Genomic DNA, 21,864 nt, shown 5'->3' with positions numbered 1-21,864 from the left:
TTATCCCATATTTTGTAAAAAATAGTTCAAATTGATCCTTTTTGCTTACGACGTTAAAAAACTAACGAAACTTGCCCAACCTGTCCAATTTTTATTAAGTGGCAATTGTGTGGCCTGATTGACGTGGCACCTAGTATTTCAAAATATCTAGGGTTTACTTTTTCACCCAAAAACCAATGACGTCAACACCCGCCATCGTGCCGTCCCGGTGCAATCGAAGAGTCATCGGCACTGTGTTTGGTGTCGCCGTCGGTGACACTCTCGTTCTTCCTACATGACACAATCCCCCAATGAAAGTTGCTATTAGCTGCAGAAATTTCTCAACCTGTTCAAAGGCACAAATGTCCAGCAGATTCAAAGTAGCTTGAACGCAAAGTGGCTTTATGCTCCTAATTTGCATTCAAGCCAACAAAATTAATTATCTTTTGCAGGTTACAACATATGATAGGTACCTTCTCACCCATGGCATCTTGAATAAGAATTGTGCCACCTCACAAATAAGCCACCATCCTTATTTTGTTCCCTCGGGTCCCACAGAAGGGTTCTTTGGAAAACCAGAGAGTGTTTAGCAGCAACAGATATTACGAAATGGGTATGTAGTTCTAATTCCTTAACTTTTGAGTTGGTGTGTGTGGATTGATTGGATTAGGGTCTTTCGATTTTGATTCCTAAACTAACTCAGTAGTCACTATGAGCCCTTTCATTAAATGCTATGCTCTCAACCCATGACAATATTCACTCCTTTTCATTTACATTGCAATGCAAACCCCTTTTCCATCTTCCTTTTCCTGGCAACATTTATTCTTACAGCATGCATGGTGAATCATTTCATTCCATGGAAACCAACTAGCTGTAACTTTCAAATTTAAATTGTTACATATTTTTATTTTGGCTTTGATTTATCTCCAAGGTCGACAGAAGGTACAAGCACTACTGAAATCAGATGAAGAGCGTGGTGTCGTCGTTTGAAGCAGTGGCGGGTAATGGTGCCACCACGGTGTACTCGATGTTGGTTTTCACATGTCAAGACATTTCAAATGTTTGAAGGATGGGATTTTGGGGGCAAATTCAAGCAACAAGAAAGAGGAAGACCTTGAAGATGAGACTCTTCCTGATTTTGCTAGCAGGATGGTTCGCGTCGTACTCCTCCTTGGTTTGAAGTAGAATCTTCCAGTAACTTGGTAACGTTGCCACATAATAAAAATCAGACACGTCACACCAGTTGCCACGTAATAAAAATTGATCAGGTTGACCAAGTTCCGTTAGTTTTCTAACGCCATACGCAAAAAGGATCAATTTAAACCATTTTTTATAAAATATAAGATAACTTTGAACAATTGAAAAAAGATGGGACAACTTTGAACAAATCCTACCAACCAAGAGACCAAAATAGATATTAAACCTACAATTTACTATTGCAACAAAATTATTAAGTTGTAATTTGTGTTTTTTCTTTACCCTTGCTTCTATCTACAGGGGTTTGGGTTCATGAATATATGATATTTTATTTAAAAAATATTCATGAATTATTTTATACAATAAAATTATTATTATTTAAAATATAGACTCAAATAAAAAAAATCTTAAAATATATCCTATTAGTTTTTTCAAAAATATTTTTTACTACAAACTATAAATTTAAATAAAATTATTTGTCAAGAATAAATTTGATTTTATAAATGCACATTATAAGTCATTATTCTACTGTTAAATTTAATTAGAAAAATTGATTCTTAAAAATATTTAAATGAAAATTATTAATAAGAAATAACTATTTTAAAAAATAATTAAAATATATTCAAATCCAACTACTCTTAGCTCGAATGTATTTGTTCCCGCATGGAATAAAAAATAAATAAAAAAATTATGAGACAGTTAATGTAAGACACGTAGCAGTAGGAAGGTGCATTAATAGCAAAAACTTCATAATTGCGGGCTATTACTATTGAGACCATTAATGTCAAAGCCCAATTTTCTTGTCATTTTCAATTCATCAACAGCGACTGAAATAAAGCTAAGGGCTTAGCTTTGAAAATCCCTTTTAATTACATTCATCTTTTTTGACGTTAGTGACTTGTCTTAATTTATATCCTTTGATGAAAGTGTATTTAATAATCTATGTCTGTTTGATCCATCTTATTTTAAATTTATAAGTGTAGACGACACGAGTTCAGGGACCCACGTTTCATTGTTATTTATTAAAATAAATAAATATAAAATACAAAGTTTCTTACTTGGTTAGTTCTGCTTGTTGAGTAAACAGGTTATTTCATGTTAAAGAGTCTGTTTTAAAAACTATTTGACTCGGATTCTTTTTTTCAAAGAGAAAACATAATGATTGAAATTAATTTGACCAAATATTTTAATTATGTTAATTGTTTTTAAAATATAATGAAAATAAAATTTATTCAATTTGATGTCTATGCTTGGTTGGGTAGAGGACGAATTGGTGAAGAAACAAAATTAAATATTTTAGAAGAAAACATAAAATGTGAAGAAATCATAATAATGAAATATAGATTTATAATTTGGCTTTTCATTATTTTATCAATTTTGGTTTTTTATTATACGCTTATAACTCTTAAAATTCACTAAAGACAAATTTTTAATATATTTAAGTAATTCTTTACTGTTATTAAGTATCTATCCCCTATAGCCTATAGCTTAACATGAATGTTTGAAATCTCATATCACTTAAAGATAAAACGAGTTTATAATGTATAAAGAGATATAAATTTCACATTACAAGTTAGTTTTATAAGATTGAATTAGACTTAAAATTTATTTTTTCATATAATATTAGACTTACCAGGTAAAATATATTATAATGAAGTTTATTGTTTGTTCGACTTATTGTGTTATTCACTATAAAAAAATTGTTATCTATTGGACTTACTTTTGCACCGGCGATCACTCCCCGCCTTCGTCAGTGCCCGGGTGTCACATGCCCACCGGCTTCCGTCTGGTTCGTCCTCGAACCACACCGTACTGGGAGATACTTGGCTCTGATACCATTTGTAACGCTCCGACAACTTAACCATGGAGTTCTTATGGGTTAGGCTACCGAAAAACAAATGCATTTGTTGATATGAGTAGTCAAATCAATTCCTTTAAGCTATCCTTCAACCGTATAGTCTCATACCTATACAGTCTCTAGATCTCTCTAATTCCAGTGTATGTTCGATTCGTCCATGTGTTCCTTCCACTGGAAGCCTGCCAGGAGCCGCTCCTTGTCTGTACCCCTGCACCATGCCTCTTGCACCGGCGATCACTCTCCGCCCTTGTCAGTGCCCGGGTGTCACAGAGCCAACCCGTTTACCCACCAACCCGTAGTGGGTCGGGCCGGGTTCAAGTTTTTCTGACTCACTAATAAATGAGTCGGATTGGGTTGACTCACTAAATGACTAACCCGTGATGGGTCGGACCGGATCGAGCCGGATTATCCGTTTGGACAATTCTACCTCTCCGCAGCGAGGCAGAGTTCAGGAAATTTGCTTTCTCCACATGTAACCAGCACAACATGTGTATCTGGAGCAAGCAAAACAAAACCATAAAACCACATAATCCAGATTGGAAAGTCAGGGAAATTTAAACTGAATAAATTATTACCTTGACATATCATCATAAAGAGCTCGTTTACGCAGCAGATATGATACACATGGTGCACTATAAATTAAGTACTACCAAACTTCAATATACTCTTACTCAAAAATTTACTACAATTCAATATTAAACATACAACAATACCACTATAACTAATACCTATGAAATATCCCTAAACTAACGAAAGAGACATGTACATTATTTTTCATTGTAAAATTAAAAAAAAAAAAAATTAGTTAAACAGTTTCACTAGATAACATATATTTTAATAAATACTAAAAGATTGTAAAGGTTATTAAAGCACCTAACACATAATAAAAACTATATGAAATATTGATACAGTTAAACAATTTAAAAACTTTTGGACAACATTTTATTAAGTGGATCTTCCAAAAAGATAATATTGCGACTTTACACTTCTCTTACCAAAAAGTGAAAAAAAAAGAGTTTAAAAAGATGTCAAGTAAGAACTCGTGACTTTTTTTCACATGCAAAGCATTATTTTATATTGCTACTAAAGTTTTATATCTCATTTATGTACACGTGTATGACTTATAACCTCTTCTATAGTCATCATTACGGGTCACTTGCGTTCATACAAAAAAAATATCTTGTTTCTTTTCTTTTTCTTTAATACGTTACCCCAGCTAGTCAATGCTCCTTTTGTCTTTATATGTCCTTCTATTTAGAAAATCAGATTATCTTGCCATTTAAAGTTTTAATTGTTCGGTAACGTAATTATTTTGTATAGAAAGAGTTATTTTATTTACACGTGTTTTATTATTTTATATAATACTAACTCTTTTTTTTTTATATTCTCTATCTTTTCTTATATTTTCGCTTCTTCCCTCTTTCTTTTAACTGTCTAAATATCTAAATAATTTCACTGTTAAAAAAAACACTGCTAGTATGACTTTTTATATCATTATCTAATTACGAGCTATATATCGGAAATGCATAAATTAAAAACTGAACTGCCTATTTGATTACAGTTATAATATTTTTTATTTTTATTTTACAATATATGTCTAAACATTTTTGAGGGACTTACCGAAATAAAAATAACACGAATAAAGATTGAAAAGATAAAATAAAATGAACAATGAAGAAAATACTTTTAAATATAAAAGCTAAAACAGAATTTGTTCATAATTAAAAAAACAAACGAGTTACTAAACCTAGATTTAAAACATCTAATGACATTTACGACATACTGCCCTTGTTCTTTTTCTCGCTGTTCAGAGATCGTCAACCCACCACGAACCACAGCGAAATGGACATTTGATTCCCACTACTACAGAGTTGCTACCTCTACGCTCTAACTCTGTAGGTTCGCATATACAACAAAGTGAAAAAAAAAAGACACAAAGAACAAAGAACAAAGCACAAATACACACACAGATTCTCCTTTCCAACGGAATCAACTGGATCACCAAAGTGTTTACCTTCTTGACTCAATCTCAAGGTGAACGTGTTCGAGCAGCACCGGAATAACGATATCCGGCGAGCTTAACTGCGGCAAATGGCCTTCGGTGGGAATAACTTCCACGATGGACTCAGCACCGATGTTTTGGTGGAGGAACTCCGAGATCACCACCGGAACCGCCATGTCTTTCTCCGCCTGGATGATGTGGCAGGGGACACTCACAAGATTCAGAATGTGTCTCATATCGCTTTGAAATATTGTCCGCGACACCATCAGCCCTATGTCCGGCCTCATGTTGAACAGCGTTCGACTAAACTCCTGCACCGCCACGGACTCCAAGTCTCCGCCCACAACCAGCGGAGCGAACCCGCTGCACCACGATTTGTAATTCGTCGCCATAGCATCGAACAGCTGGTTCAGCTCTTCCTGCTCAAACCCTCCATAGTAATCCACGTCGTTCAAATACCTGAAAAAGAGAGAGAAATTGAAAATCAGTATGAATAAATTATTGTTTGTCCAGTGACTAGTATTTTTAAGGGTGGAGTTTGTTAATTCACGATTACCTTGGGGAAGCGCCGACCATAACGAGCTTGGTGAAGAGATCGGGGCGAGCAATGGAAGCAATAGCACCAACCATTCCGGAAACCGAGTGGCCAACGAAAATGCAAGATTCAACTTGGAGCTCTTCTAAAATGGCAAGCAAATCAGACGCGTATCCTTCTAAGGTGGAATAGCGCTCGAAATCGAAGTACTCAGGGTTAGTGGTACCGGCGCCCATGTTATCGTAGAGAACGACACGGTAATCGTCGACGAGATAAGGTACAAAGTGTTTCCACACAGATTGATCCGTGCCGAAACCATGACCCAGAACGATGTACTCGGTGCCTGATCCCAAAATTTTAACGTTATGAGCTTCCGCCGCTACCCCCATTCGGTCACTTCTTCCTCTCCGTTTTCAGTTTTGCTCAGTTACCGGCCACCGTGTGAAAGCACGACTTTGGGGATCAAAGGTTCGCCGCCCTTTATGTATTCGGATTTCCACTGGGAGCAATTTCACCACATCTGCATATATATACAATAATAATATATCTCGCAAAAACTTGACCCGGAATAGGTACAGTGCAATCTTATTGGTCACTGAAAAGAAGAAGATTCGGGATTTTTAGTTGTTCGCTAGATTAGAAATCAAGTGGACAACGTATTTTCTGTCCCCAATACAGGGAAAAATAACTCCTACCCTATCCTTGGAAAGGATAATACAAACTAGGAATGGGAGAAAAAAACAAATTCAATTCAACATAAATAGATAAATAATCATTTTAAATATTAAACAAACTTTTTTAATTCTTATATTTATAAATTATTTATTTTAGTCACATGCATGATATTTTGACTTTTTTTTCTAGTTACTTTAAGCTTAAATAATGAGACTTGGAAAAATTCCAGATAATATATATAATAAATACCAAAATAAATAATTTTAAAATGTAGAGAAGTGGTTTGTACAAGCACAGCTCTAGTAGTCAAACAAGTCAAGATGTTAAAATGAGTATGCTGGTCCAACTAGGCAAGGAATAACAAACTGTACAATCTGAATTTTAAAGAATCAACATCCCATTAATCTATTATTACAAAGATGTAAATATATATATATATATATATATATATATATATATATATATATATATATATAATTAAATTAATAATATATATATTATTTACCAAAATCCAATAAATTATTCTGTGAAGTTTTTTCATAATTTTACCTTTCTAAAAATTTAAAATATATACGTTTATCTTGTTTACAAACTTTTAAGTCTTTAAAAAAAATAGAAGATATTTTTTTTTTTTAGTTATTATTTTTATCGAAAGAATCCATCAAATTTTGTGGTAGATAGGATATCCACGCCAATTATTTATGGATGGATTGATTTGATGTTTTATTAAATAGTCGAATTTCTAGTTATTTGTTATGGATGAGCATCAATTATGGTGTGTTCGTATTGTTATGCATTTAATTCGTCACTCCAGGTCATATTTCAGAAAAGTTCTAAATTTTAGTCTCCATCACAACAACTCTCTTTGGGTGACTTTTGAAAAATAAATTCAAGAATAAGAAATAAAATATGCATTCTTAAAATTATTTTAATAATTTGTTTCGGTTCTTAAAAAAATACGTTAAAAATATATATTTAAAATATTTTTTATTTCGACTCTTTATCGAAAAGAAAATTAATTTCTAGATTAACTATTTGATGTAAAATAATAATTTTTATCTTTCAAAAAAATATTATTATTTTAAAAAATAATCTACTTAAGCAAATCATTCTTAAAAGGAACCATGTGAGCTATTACAATTTAATTAACAATTTCTAACTATATATATATATATTCTATATTAAATTCTTTTAAAAAAGAATAATGACACATTTTTCACTGATGTTTCATACTGACTAAACATTACAAAAATACAAATTTTGTGATGTCTCACAATCAGTTTTTTTTTTTGTCATTTTTTTAAAAGTTTAATTTAAAAGATATGCTGAGACAGCTGGGCTTCCACTCGGTAAAGATAGATACTTACTTCATAACAATAAAACACAAAAATACATGATTTTACTAAAAAAATAAAAACAAAATACATTTTCTGATTTCACTCCTTCATTTTCGTTATGGATGGTCCGAATTAATGGGAACTTGACATTTTCCTTGCAAACATTATGGGCATCAAACCCATGACAGAGACTCGAGTGCATCTTCTTGTCTAAGCCCAATTAACAGCTATCCATAGGACCAACTTGTTCGTGCTTTTGGACCAGCTGATTGCGACCAGAAAGGAAAAGTTAAGACAAACTGACTAAGAAGAAAATGAAACCTTATAGTAAGGGAAACGAAAAGAGAAGGAGCCAAGCCAACTACTATTAATGTTCTTCTTATTTAATTTCACCTATTAAAAATTAATAAGAAAAATATATTTTTCATTTATTTTGAGTAGTCGCCTTTACTTTTTAAACTCTTTTTCTTTGTTTACATTATATAGCAATGAAAAAGAATGATAGAATTTACTTGAGATTAGAAACTTTTCGTTGTTGAAATTATGATTAATTATAAATGATATAACCACGTTATATTATATAACCTAGAGATCACGGCATCCCTCCAGTGTTCCTAATTCTAAACTAGGCAGCAGAGTTCATGTCTTTATCAGAATATAGATATTTTGGTTCTATTAAAAAAGTGCCGTGCTCTTTAGGTTACTTTTAGAAAAGATGAGAAAAATAGTATAAACATAAATAATTGGATAAGATCAAATATATATATATATATATATATATATATATATATATAGATATTATAAATATAAAACATTTAAAGGTGTTAAATAAATTTGTTCTCCTTGATATCGTCTGAATTCATTGTCATTTTGATAAAAATTTCCTTATTGATTGAGTACATTTAAGTATAGGTAATATTCGACATTTCTAATTGAATACGAACGTCTCTATACTCGTCTTAGTCTTCATTTAAATAGACATACACATACATACAGTATATATATATATATATATATATATATATATATATATATATATATATATATATATATATATAATTGTCTTGGTTTTTATTGTTAAAATTTACTCACATCTTCAACATATTTTATCTTTTATCATAATCTTGATTACTATACTTTTTTTTTTCATGGTTATGTTTAAAATGTATTATTTTAGTTAATCAAATAGTTTTTAGATTTCATATTTGATGATTTTTTTAAATATTTTGACGTTTTTTTTTATGAGAACATTTGGTTCAGAATATTAAGTGTTTAATTATTTAGCATTGCATTTATTATGGTTATTAAAAAAAAAACTTATGTTTTGTATTCTTTTTTGGATAATGATATTTAGACAACACAACATTGATTACGTGTCAATATGTGATTGGCCAAAAATTACTCGACAATAAATAATAATAATCATAAGCATTATTGTAGAACAATTTTTGACCAATCACACATTGACACGTAATGAATGTTCAAATGTTGTCAAAAAATGTTGTCTAAATATCATTATCCTTCTTTTTTATACTTAATTTTTGTTTCACTTTGAAAAAACTTTTGCTTGTTCGTATATTTTTCATTATTTCTCAATTACTTAACTAGTTTGATTTCTAAAAAAATTTCTCAAATCTTTAAATTTTTTTTATCTCATCGTACCATTAATTATATATTTTGTTATACAATTTCAGAAAATGATATACCAAATAGTTTTTATGATATAAATTTGACATATTTTTAATATTTTAATTTGTTTTTTATCATGTAAAATATTATTTTTTATAATTATTTTTATTTTCCAACTCATTATTATAAGTATAGTTTTATCCATGTAATTGTAAAAAATGTTTTATTCACTATAATATAATAAATTAATATCATTGACGTGAAATTAAAAAGAAAATATATTTATATTTAAATTTGAATCGTTTTTGTTTTTTTTTTTCTTCCATGGGATTTCATTTTGTATTATAATTTATATTAATGTTTTAAAAAATATATTTTATTATGATTTAGAAAAATGAGTAAAGAAACATTTCAAATATTTTTAAACTTAAATATTTGTTTTACTTTTATGATTTTTTTTAAACATATTTTTTAACTTTATCAATTTTATTTCATCAAATGAGTAATTGGAGTTTGAAGTATATACTTTATATTATATATCCTTGTTGTTTCACTTTTACACTTTTTTATCACAAAAAAAAATAATTAAAAAAATATAAAATAATCAATTATTTAAGTCAAACTCAGTTTCAAAAAATAAATTTAACAAAATTATGTTCATTTCAATTTTTATACTATAATTTGACTTTATTTATAATTGAGATAAGATTTTAAATACAATCAACCTAAATCTGGATTAAGATAAATTACAAATGACTATGATATCAAATTAAAATAATAAAATTTAAGTTTTACTCAACCTCCAAAAATAATTCAATGAAGTGAGATGTATCTCATTCTATATTATAATTTAATCTTATTTTAGTGATTTTTCAACACTATTTTTAAATTGTAAAAATTAAATTTAACCATAAAAATAAACTTAAAAATCTCACAAAATAGGCCAATTAAAATAAAACGTGTTTCTTATATTCCGAGTCTAACGGTTTAATCCTTGATTTATGATAATTTAGATGGAAATAATCTCTTTTATAAGATGATAATTATTATTTTTAAATTAAAATTTTTAATATATAATATATATATATATATATATATATATATATATATATATATATATATAATATCATTGTTAAAATTAGCTAGGTTTATTACTTAAATTTAAAAAAATACACAAATTATTTTTTTATGTTTATTTTTGTTCTTTAAGGTAAGAGAAAATGTAACCAGATCACCCAAGATCATCATCTTTATTAACATAATCACTTTTATTACTATTATTATTATTATTATTATTATTATTATTATTATTATTATGATCATTATAACTACTATCACAACTTATGATATAATTGATACTAGTATTATCATCGTTATTATCATTATAGTCATTTCATTTCACTGTTATAATTGTTTATAGTTATTATCACCATCATCATTTATCACTATTTGATTGTTGTCAACACAAATATAATCAATATTACTACTATTTTAACTACTTTCAATATACTATATTATTATTTTATCTTTAGTGTATATCAAATATTGAATATAATTAATGCTTATTTTACTCTTTTTCACGCTTTTTTATTCCTGTGTTGTATTTTATCACATTATAATGATTATTGAACAAATTATCGATATAAATGTCTTTTTATTATAAGTAAAAAGTTTCATGTACACCTCTTAACTTTACTATCCCTATTTCACACCTAACAAAGAAAAATATTATTTTTATTCTTTAAGTTAATTCATTCTAAATTATTTTATATTTTAAATCAACAACATTATTTTGTTGGTGTTAGAGAGGCATTGAATAAAAATTGGGATGTTTGTCTATCACTGTTATAATTCAACTTTCTTATCCACTTGACTAATCTATTTCATAGTATTTTAAGTAAATAAATTTTTTATTTCTTTTTATCTTTATAGTTATTAAAAAGGAGTTATAGCAACTATGAAAAATAATTTAGCATTATTAAAAGGTGTTATAACAATTATGAAAAAGGATAAATTCAATAAAAATAGCAAAAAAATACCGTGAGAGTCTAATTCATTTGATTTAACAGGGTGCTGAATTGTTTTAAATTATCTTTTTTTATATATATATATATATTTTTTTCAATTTCTACAAATAAAACAACAACAAGAAAATAAAGCATATATCCTTGTTCGTTTGAAACGTTTTGTCAATCTACAATTACAACTTAACCAGTTTACATCATCACATTTACAATCCCTTCTTTTTGCTACCTCTTTAGAAATGTTTTTTCTTGTTTAAATGTGGTCAATTTCGAGCTAAAAAGTGGTGGGGAGTGTAAAAGACGCTATATAGTAGTAATAAAGTATGAGCTTATTCAGTTTAAAGATCAATTTCGTTTGCACTTTGAGAGAAGATATCAATGGGAGTATTAATGCAGCCATAATCTCCTTTATATCTTGACCTACCATTTATAGATTCTTTCGAATGATCGAGATATAGAACGATCACTGTAATATCATCATGAAAATGACGCCTTTGACCTTTCTCAACTTTCTTTAAGTCATCGTACCTCATATCTCTCTTCTTTGCTGCCTCTTCTAATGCAACTGTCACCACTCGTTTTGCTATTCCCTGCAATACAAAACCAGTTACCTATGTAATTTCAATATTTTTTAGTTGAGTTAAAGTTTGGTTTTAGTATTATGTTTTTATGGTTCAACTTGTGTTTGTAGTTTATTTTAGGATGTTTTTCTGGTGTGGACTTACTGTTCTGGGATTTCCGGAGACAATTTGAACAACCTCTTCATCAGTTAAATGCTCCCAAAGTCCATCTGATGCAAACACTATAAACAGATCATTCGCCTTCAATTTCCGCATCAGTATTGATGGTTCGGCTGTCATTACAGGTCTCTTCAAGTACAATGGACATGCAAATTGTTGGAACAAAGGGTTTGCGTCAAAATTTGCTTTCTTTAAGTAAGCATCTCCAATTGATCTTGATACCTGAAAGACAAAAAATAGTTAAAAAAACTACCAGTTTTTATTTTCTTTTCGTTTTATAAGACTGTTAAATAAGTTTAACTCAATCTCAAATCCTGACTTGCAAAATAAATTTTGTACCTACTTATTTTTTATCAAATCTTATCAAATCTACAATATATTCATGGATGCATGTTTATGCTTATTCTTCCATGCATACAATGTTCAACTAAGGATGAATTTGCATCTCTCTACTTTAATAACCTCTAATACATTGGAAGTAAATTCATTCACAAAGTATCTGACATCAGTTCAGCCCAACCAGGGAATATAAGGAATTGAATTTACTCTTAATCAGATAATGAATTAATGGGTTTTCACAGTGTTTCATTTTCTGAATTTTAACTCATACTTAGATTCTCAAATACACGAAGGTCATACAATTTACAAATATACCTGAATAATGCCCTTGATTCGCCAAACTCCACGAGTGCAGACCACAATGTGTGCGTCATCAGGGTGAAGAGCTTCCACCTCCTTTCTGACCTCCTCCACTCCAACATTATGGTCAGTGGACAAACGCTCCGCCACCACACCACCGCAATTCACCTCTCCTTCCAACGCTCTCCGACCCAGAACCGCCCTTGAATCCCCCAGATTAGCAACATAAAGAACGTCCTTTGAAATCGCTCCCAGAATACAGCACGAACCCACTGAAGCCATCTGTGGCCGCGCAATCCATGTTTGTTTCACAAAACGCAAAAACTCCTCCTCTGTCGCTGCGAACGCCTTCTTTATCACCTCCTCCGACAACCCACCTTCCTCTTCTGTGAATTCTGCAACGCAGAACACTCAGTTTCATCAACTTTCTACATCATTAATTATAAATCAATATCGTATATTTAGTTGCAACGGAGAAAGTACTGCTAATTTCAGAAATACGTGTATCATATAACTGATGTATTTACCTTACCAGTGTATCAAGCTCTGTTTTGTTTTTTTTTTTTTCCTATGTTTCTGCTTGCAGAATTAAAAGAGCTCGGCGGAGAAATATATTATTATGTGGGCTGCACCATTATTATTGAAAATAATCTCCATACTTTTGGACGGAGTATTGTCATTTATTACAAGTTGAAAAATTAGAATGATGATTATGGATTGTAATGATAGAAAAGGAAATAAAAGAATTTAGGCTTCTTACTGAGGAGGAAGGAGAAGAGATGATTGGTGATGAAACGGGAAGCTTGGGGTCCACCGTGGCCGTCGTAGACGCCAACAAAGGTTGCGGAGGGAGAGGTGAAGACTTGTGCTTGGTCTTCCAAGGAGGAGTTGGCTTGTACTACTGCAATTGAGTAGTTCCCTGAAGCGTGTGGCTTAAGGTCAGTGTCCCAGAGAAGGCTTTGGTCGCCACCTCCACCACCAAAACACATCTCCAGTGGCCTCAGGCATCGCTCCAACATCCTTAACGCGCTCTGTTTCTCGGCTCTGCTCTGTTTCTCGGCTCTGCTCTGTTCTGTTCTGTTGGTTGGTTCTGTTTGATACGCGGTTAGTGGAAAAAAGAGGGAGTGAGTGTGTTTTGGGTTGTTGAAGTAACTAATATGGTCTTGACCACTGGAGAAAATGGGAATGAGGAGGAACGTGTGGATTCCGCGTTAAACGTAGAAAAAACAATAAACTAGTAAATTAAACTGTGGAGTGAATGAGAATCTCACGGATTCATTAGCCTCGCAGAGTATTGGACGGGGTGATTAAAAAATAATAAAATAAAAAAACAGAGGCAGATTACAGAACGCACTTTCAAGCATAGTATAAAGATAAAATAATCACAGAAATATAAATTTTATATTTTTCAAAAAAATAAAAAAATAAAGAATATTTATATCAAAAAAATGTAAAAATTTAGTTTTATCATATAATATTTTTAAAATATAATATAGAGAGAGAGAATGAAAAAGCATTTACTAATCTTAATGATTAAGTCAGCTTAGTTTGATGTTATGTTATGTAAATACTGCTGGTTTCTCTCTCAATATATCAAATAAAGAAAAGACGGACACTAATAAACGATTTGAATTTATTAAAATAATTTGAGTACATTTTGCATTTGTTAAGTTTATGCTAGACATGGTTTAGTAATCTAGACAACCTTTTCCAAAAATGAAATACTAATTATTGAAGATCGCGAGTTTATTTTTTATTTTTCCAACAATTATCCTTCCGCTAAACTTACTTTAACAAAGATGAAGGTTTTTCGGTCAGTATATTTTAGAAAAGTCTATTAAGTTTTATGTTACAAAAATGTCTTTGTTAAAAAAGAAAATCAACTTTAAATCCAAGAGTATTTAAATAATTTAAAAATTTAATTTAAAATAAAAAAAATAAAAGGTAGTTATTAAAAATCCTGATTGGTAGTTATTAGTTTTTATTATATATTTTTTAAAAGGTAGTTATTTTTTAAAATAAAAAAGTAAAATAAAAGGTAGTTGTTTTTTTAACCCGGATTCTTTAAACCCAGAGGTTCTATAAAGTCATGGAAATAAAAATTGCTATTCCTTTTATGTCATTGAAAATATGTTGTGATCACCCATTTTTAAAAAACAACTTAACTATAAAAATTATATCTATTTAAAAATATTATAATTAAAAATATTCCTTAAGTAGTGGAAAATAACTACCTTTCTTTTTATTTTTTATTTTAAAAAACAATTAATGAATAACTATATATTTTTTTATTTAAATTAAATTTTAAAATTACTAAAGTATCTTTATATTTAAAGTATGTTTTTTTTAAATAAGAATATTTTTGTAACCTAAAATTTGGTACACTTTCTTAAAATATACCAACTGAAAAATCACTTTACGTAAATTAGCAAACCCCATATATATATATATATATGAGAACATGGTTTCCGATTAATTCGGAAATAAATTTTTTTGTTGTTAAACTTGGTAAAATGGACTCTGAAATTGATAAGATCGTGTAAAATCGCGAGTTTGAAACGATTCTATGATTTTGAAAGTTATATATTTAATGAAATACATTAAAATTAATGATAATAATCCAAATATTTATGTTTTACAGTATTTATTTTTATGAACAATATAAGTGTTAATTTTATTTATTTAAAATTATATAGTTTTGTAAATTTGTTTGAATTAAGATATTTTTGTATAATTTTTTTTCATCTTAAGTAAACTCTTATGAGTTTAAGAGTTGAGTTTATAAGTCGAATTTATTCGACTCTTTCGAATTTACGTAGACTCTAGAATTTGATAATTATATATATATATATATATATATATATATATATATATATATATATATATATATTTTCTTATCTCTTTTATAAATGTTATAAATAATTTTAGTTGCTATAAATTATTCTACCAGTCTTTCTCATATTAATTTGAAAATAATTTTTTTATTAATATTTTTTTATTAACAAGTAATTGAATATAAATAAGAAACTTAAACATCATATTATAAATTCATTATTTTAAATAATAAATGAAAACTCATCAAATTATATTATATTATATATCTATATAATTTATTTTTTCCTTTGATCCAAATATTTGTCACAAGCCTATAGTGTAGTTTTGGCACACACATTTAAAACTAAACTTGAACAAACTGAATATAGGATTACAAAGGCACTGACACCAGCCGCAACATTCACATAATTTTGAAATACAATTAGCAATATATTTTGTAAAAATATATGGCAAACGTGAATATTATTTTAAATATAAAACCAAAAATGATTAGCAACATGTAAATTTAATCATTGGTATTTCTAATATATTAAGTGGATAAAAGATGTTTAATTTATCTTTTGTGCATATATGTTTTTACTATATGTTCTTAAACTATTTAAAAATACTTAATGATTATGAATATTTTGTATAATTATTAGAAGATTTTTAATTTTTATGATTGAACTCCTTTGTCACACACGTCTTGTTCTGTCTCCACTCTTTACATACACGTCTTTGAGGATCAAATTCCTCAACACTAAATCATTATCTAATATGTGTAGTAGAAGGTTTGGTATTCACTCTTTGTCAATTACGTGTATATTCTGTGCCCTTCAAGATTTTCCATGAATACAACATAACCACTTAGCCCATTTTTTCAAGTTCGGATTTGTATACACACCTACATTTTGGTTAAGAATATAAAAAATATATATTAACAAAATTAATTTACAACATTTTCATACAACAACGCACGTATTATTTTTATATTAGATTTAAAATATATTAATGTCATAATAAATCAATAAAAAATAATATATCAAAATATTATAAAAGAAATTATATCAAAATATTTTTTCCTTTTAAAAATTTAGGTAAAAAAAAATATATCATAGCTTGAGTTACTAATTCCAAATTCAGTTAAAGTATACAAAGGAAGTGAAAGAAATGGCTGAAAATGCATTTGATATACTTAACATACAGGGACCACACATTAGAAAAAAAATAAGTAAAGTAAAAGTAGAAGACCACGACTTGGACCAGGCAACATCAAACTTTAGGACTTGGATTTAAGAATATATAGAAATTTTGGACGGGAAATTTTGAGAAAAGAGAATTTAAAATATATAGAGATAATATATTTCGATATTAGATATAATTTTTTTTAAATGATGAAAATTTTATACGAAATTTGTTTTCAACCAATATGAAGGAGTTTCAAATAATACACTGAGGAATTTCAGATAACATAAAATAAAAGTTCCATGTGATTAATGTTAATTACTTTATCTGAAGAATTTAGAAATATATCAAATTTGAATTGCGTATTTTTTTTTTAAACAATATATATATATATATATATANATATATATATATATATATATATATATATATATATATATATATAAAAACACACACACTTTTTTTAAGACTTAAAATTGACGTTGACTTGACTAGAACCATGTTAGCTTTTAGTTTTCTATTATTTACCATACAAATATCCAAGAAAAAAAAAATACCATTGACAGTATACTTTGTTGTTTTTTAATTACACATTTCATATTTTAAAAATTACAATGAAAGTTCAAAATCAATTTTAAATCTAAAATTATAATTACAAAAATGATTATCCCATAAAATAAATTTCTCATATATATATATATATATATATATATATCAATTAATTTAATTGTTAACTTGATCAAATTTTTATTTAATAACATAACTTGATAATTACTAATTTAGAACATTTCTTTTTACTCTCAATTAACCTGATAAATATTTTTAACTAACATAATTTTTTCTCGATTTCAGTTTAAAAAATATTTCTCCTTTTAAAAGTTATCTCAGACCAGATTGATTTTTTATTCCACAAATCTTACTGAAAATAATTAGTTTGTATTAATTTTTTTTTTGACAAAAATAACGTAAAGAAAAGTGCTGCGAAGAGTTAAAGTTAAGGTGTAAATAGCAGCCACCAATAAAGTATCCCTAACAATTCATACCTGGGCTTGATAACTTCTTAGTCTTATATCCGTTGGGTGAAATGAATAAAACAAGATTTGACAATCAAACAAACAAAATAAAATAAAAACTGATGGGGTATCACAAGTTTATTATGAATGTTAGGAATACCTATCCTAACGATTACCATTGCCTTTAAAATGGATTTTTGTGACAGTTCGCGTACACTTTTATAAATTTATTTATTTAATATTTTAAGCTCTTAATTTACATATTTATAGATTTTTTCTATTTATGATTTAACTTTCATATAATATCCTACATTTTTTTTATCTGAACACCTTTAATTATTTCACAATATTTCCATTTAATGAGACATAAATATTATGAATTAATAGCTTAAGTTTAGCCATTAGTTTGAGTGCACTTCTGGAATACATAGATGTGGTTGTTATTCAAAGACAATAGTGATATAGATATGATGACAATTTATATATTTAATATTCATTATTAGATCAAAAGATATAACTTATAGATCAAGAATAACACTTTTTACTTACTAATTAATTTAAGTATTATGATTTGATTGTCACCTGACCCACTTAATCATTGCAATATTTAAAGTTAAATTACCTACAATTTTAAATATATGGTATAAACTATGCATATTTTTAAATGTGTTTTAAATTATCCACAATTTTTAAAATGTAATTTAAACTAGTTTAATTATTATTATTTGTAATTATCTATATTTTCTAAAGTTGTTTAAAATAAATAAGTAACATTTTTGTTATATATACTCTAAGTTAAAGATGAATAAGAGTTAATATATAACCAACAATAAAAAATCAAACTTATTTCTATTTAGAAAATAGTTTTGGAAGCACTGTCTTGTAAGTATCATTTAATTTATAGATATAAAAAGATTTACCCCGAGAGTGTAAGTAAAATAAAAAATACATGTGAAAATTTATAGAGAAAACTATATTAACGCATTAAAATATTTCTATTATACTTGTAATATTGTAAATTAAAAAGAATGTATATATTTCTGTGATTTTTTTTAAAAAGAAACGTATATTTAACCTTTTTTAGGAATCATATTTTATTATTAAAATATATATAAAAGGGGATAATTTTCTTAGATGTCCATGCATCATTATTATTTCACATACTCCAAGGAATCAATTATCCAATCATTAAGGATCGAAAGTTCCTTCTGTCACGACAAGCATAAGCACCAAATTATTCCCACTTACAGAGGACCTTATCATTCTATAATCCACCATTGCCACTCGCCTCGGACACAGATCTCACCAACAATATCTTACGAAACACATTCAATCTTTAACATGCACTCAATCAACATCAGTCAAAAAGAGAAATGAAAAAGAAAAACTATCATTCTCACGACGGTAAGAAATTTTGATTACAGAGTCTCCACTCTCGATCGCAATGATGAAATTTAAGAACAAAAACAAAAGCCAACGGCTATAAAGGCAATCTAACCCAATAATAATATAAATTTTAAAAGCATGCTCTGAGCTAAAGCGTTTAAGATTTAGATAACAAAGTCTCATCATCGGCATAGCTTGCATCATGCGAAAGCTCCTTTATCCATTCAAACGTTCGACGACGCGACATGGTCCTCTTTCCTTGCTTTTGTCTCTGTTTCTGTTTCTTCCTTTCGACCGCTTTTTCTTTCATCGCGTGCGTTACGCTTTCGGTCTTGTTGGCGCTTTTAGTACTACCCTTAATCATGGTAATGTTCGATTGCACTGTTTCAACTGAACATCTGCAACCACTCCAAAAGCCACCACCTATACCAACAAATTGTTTCAAAACGTGATTTCCCTTAGCGCTGTAACTCCTTTTTACAGCGCCATTAGCGTTGAGGTTACTATTGTTGCTTCTGTTGCTATTGTTGCGAGCTATCTGATTTTTGTTAATACCGTTGGTGCTGCGAACTTTGAGATCTTGCAATGCTATCTCGGGTGCAGGTACCACACCCAAACGGAAAAAGTCCCATGCAGATGATTTTCTACCTTGATTACCGAAGCTTGTTTGTCTTGGAATGGTTACCTTCAACTGAGGTTGGGGACTTGGATGAGCATGGAAATGATTTTGATTTTGAGGTCTGGGTTTGGAAATTCCTGGGGTTGTGGTGGAGGTGGAGGAGCTGCTACTAGTTGAGTTCTGGCTTCTTATGCTGCTGCTTCTACTGCTATTGCTACGAAACTCTCTCAGAGAACCGTGACCCAAGGACTCGGACCTTGATTGACATCGCTTTAATGAGAGACGCAAGGGGAGAATCCGACCTTGAAAGAAAACTTCATCAGCAGCACACATTTCTGATTCTGAGGAAAAAGGGGTACCCCATAAGCGGAAATCAAAATCTTCTCGAGTTTCTATGATCTGAGAATCTGGTTCTGGTTTTGGTTGAGTCTCATCGTTGATGAGATTGACGGGGAGATCGCAAAGTGACAATGCTTCAATTTCTTCTTCATCATCATGATCCTCCTCTTCTTTCAATTGTTCCAGTTTTTTCTGCTGAGCCATCTGAGGAAAGGTAGAAGGTTTGGTTAAATAGTTATGAGTAACAGGAATGGGATTTATAGGGAAAATGTAAGTGAAATTATTTTACGAGGGTAATGTGGATGTGTGGCAGAATGGAGTGACAGAGAGAGTTTGGAATATAAAGAGCAATAAAGTGAAGTATTGACAAAGACTAAAGTAGGAATTAGAATAGATTGGATAAGCGAAGTTATGGGTGCAGTGCAGTGCAGGCGACCTAAGATAATGTCTTTTCCTTGTTTGAGGGTGAAGAAAGGAACTGTTTGATCATTTGGCCCAGCCACTATCAGAGACAGTACCTCTCTACAGTCGCTTTTGATGTTATTCATCTGGATGAACGCCAGCCGGAAATGCCTCCAGAGTGGGCTCCTTCTGCTATTTAAAATCAAAATCATATTCAAATACTTGTTCTCTCATACACTACTTTTTCATCCATTATGTTTTTTTTTATTAAAAAGATTGTCTTTGTATGCCATTTTTTTTTTCACATGTAATGTGTTAGATTAAGTCGTTAATGATACATATGTCATGTATATATGGAAGAAACTCACGTAATCTTTAATATAATTTTTTTATTTATTTATTTTTTATTTAATGTGAGATTTATACTCACATTTATATCGTTAATAATTTTTTATTCTTAATATTTAAATTTTCTATTTTTAATTAATATGATATTTAATTCTTTTTTGAATTTTTAATAATCTTTTCAAATTTACTGTTGGAAGCCTTTTTAAGAATATATATATATATATATATATATAAAAGTATAAATTTACATTGAATTAGACTTGAAGTCTATGTATAATTCTCTTATAAGATTAAATATAAACTTATTAAATGTAAACTTAAGATTAATGATATTTTGGTGGATGGATGTTATAAGTTTTAGGATTGTTAGGTCTCTAACTTGTTACCATTTGATCAAACTGAGAGGTTATTTATTACTTTAATATTAAAGTTTGCGTTTGTTTGGTAGTTATAGTAGTTATAATTTTCAAATTAAATTTTGGATTACAAGAGTTTAATCAGGATCATTGGTAATCATCTTTATGTTAACTAATTAATGTTAATGTTAATCTCGTGATAACTTGACCCGTCGACTGATGATCATACAGTCTATCACATAAATATCTATGATTGATTGCATAACCATAAAGTACGTTAAAAATAAAGTATGGTGAAAATGAAAAATAAGATGAATATAAGATATAAATGAAAGAAAAAATAATTTTAAAGTAGTGAAAACAATTATACCCCTTTTTTATTTTTATTTATTTATTAATTAAATTACATAACTTTGAAAATTCAGTTTCTCGTTAATTTTCACTTTAAAGATAAATTAATAATTAATTTTATCTTTTATATATTTTGTTTCCTTTTTTCTTCACATTTTTTTTTCTATTTGGGTAATTTTTATTCTAAAAATCAAACCCAACGTTAGTATTTTGTCGTTGGAGCAACATTGGTATTTATTTAGGGAGATTCGTGGATGTTTTTAGGTTATGTTGTTTTTGTTGGTTTACTACTGTTCACGCGAATGGCATGATGAAAGAATTGTGTTTGTTTGTTTCACGTGATTTGCACATATTTGAAAAAGAAGATTTATGAGATAAGATAAAAGATGGATCCGTACAAAGATCGTAAGATTTTAGGAGAAATAAATGATTTTTT

General features: G+C 28.9%; 3 protein-coding genes across 4 annotated transcripts; all 3 read right to left on the bottom strand.

The window, feature by feature from the left end:
* Positions 1–3,467: 3,467 nt before the first annotated feature.
* On the bottom strand, positions 3,468–6,255 carry LOC106776353 (probable esterase KAI2). 2 transcript variants are annotated; one of them, XM_022775671.1, is made up of 3 exons: positions 5,593–6,255; positions 5,049–5,495; positions 3,468–3,528 (listed from the first exon to the last, which is right to left on the bottom strand). In XM_022775671.1, the coding sequence occupies exons 1-3, from the start codon at positions 5,958–5,960 to the stop codon at positions 3,483–3,485; spliced, it is 861 nt and encodes a 286-aa protein (XP_022631392.1). In that variant the 5' UTR covers positions 5,961–6,255; the 3' UTR covers positions 3,468–3,482. The 2 variants fall into 2 exon arrangements, with proteins under 2 accessions (XP_022631392.1, XP_014519270.1); XM_014663784.2 differs by lacking the exon at positions 3,468–3,528 and adding an exon at positions 4,728–4,927 and having other exon boundaries at positions 5,593–6,253.
* Positions 6,256–11,294: 5,039 nt separating this feature from the next.
* LOC106776960 (probable protein phosphatase 2C 78) lies at positions 11,295–13,904 on the bottom strand. The gene is made up of 4 exons (XM_014664444.2): positions 13,376–13,904; positions 12,631–13,010; positions 11,962–12,198; positions 11,295–11,826 (listed from the first exon to the last, which is right to left on the bottom strand). Exons 1-4 carry the CDS (start codon positions 13,632–13,634, stop codon positions 11,575–11,577), a joined length of 1,128 nt encoding a protein of 375 aa, XP_014519930.1. The 5' UTR covers positions 13,635–13,904; the 3' UTR covers positions 11,295–11,574.
* A 5,035-nt stretch (positions 13,905–18,939) lies between these two features.
* On the bottom strand, positions 18,940–20,635 carry LOC106777250 (pinin). Its single transcript, XM_014664813.2, has one exon. The coding sequence runs from the start codon at positions 20,173–20,175 to the stop codon at positions 19,171–19,173; it is 1,005 nt and encodes a 334-aa protein (XP_014520299.1). The 5' UTR covers positions 20,176–20,635; the 3' UTR covers positions 18,940–19,170.
* Positions 20,636–21,864: the final 1,229 nt, after the last annotated feature.

Source organism: Vigna radiata, chromosome 11, assembly GCF_000741045.1.
Source record: "Vigna radiata var. radiata cultivar VC1973A chromosome 11, Vradiata_ver6, whole genome shotgun sequence".
Classification (NCBI taxonomy): Eukaryota; Viridiplantae; Streptophyta; class Magnoliopsida; order Fabales; family Fabaceae; genus Vigna; species Vigna radiata.
The sequence above is the reverse complement of the archived record's forward strand: the minus strand, read 5'-3'. Positions and strand labels throughout refer to the sequence as shown.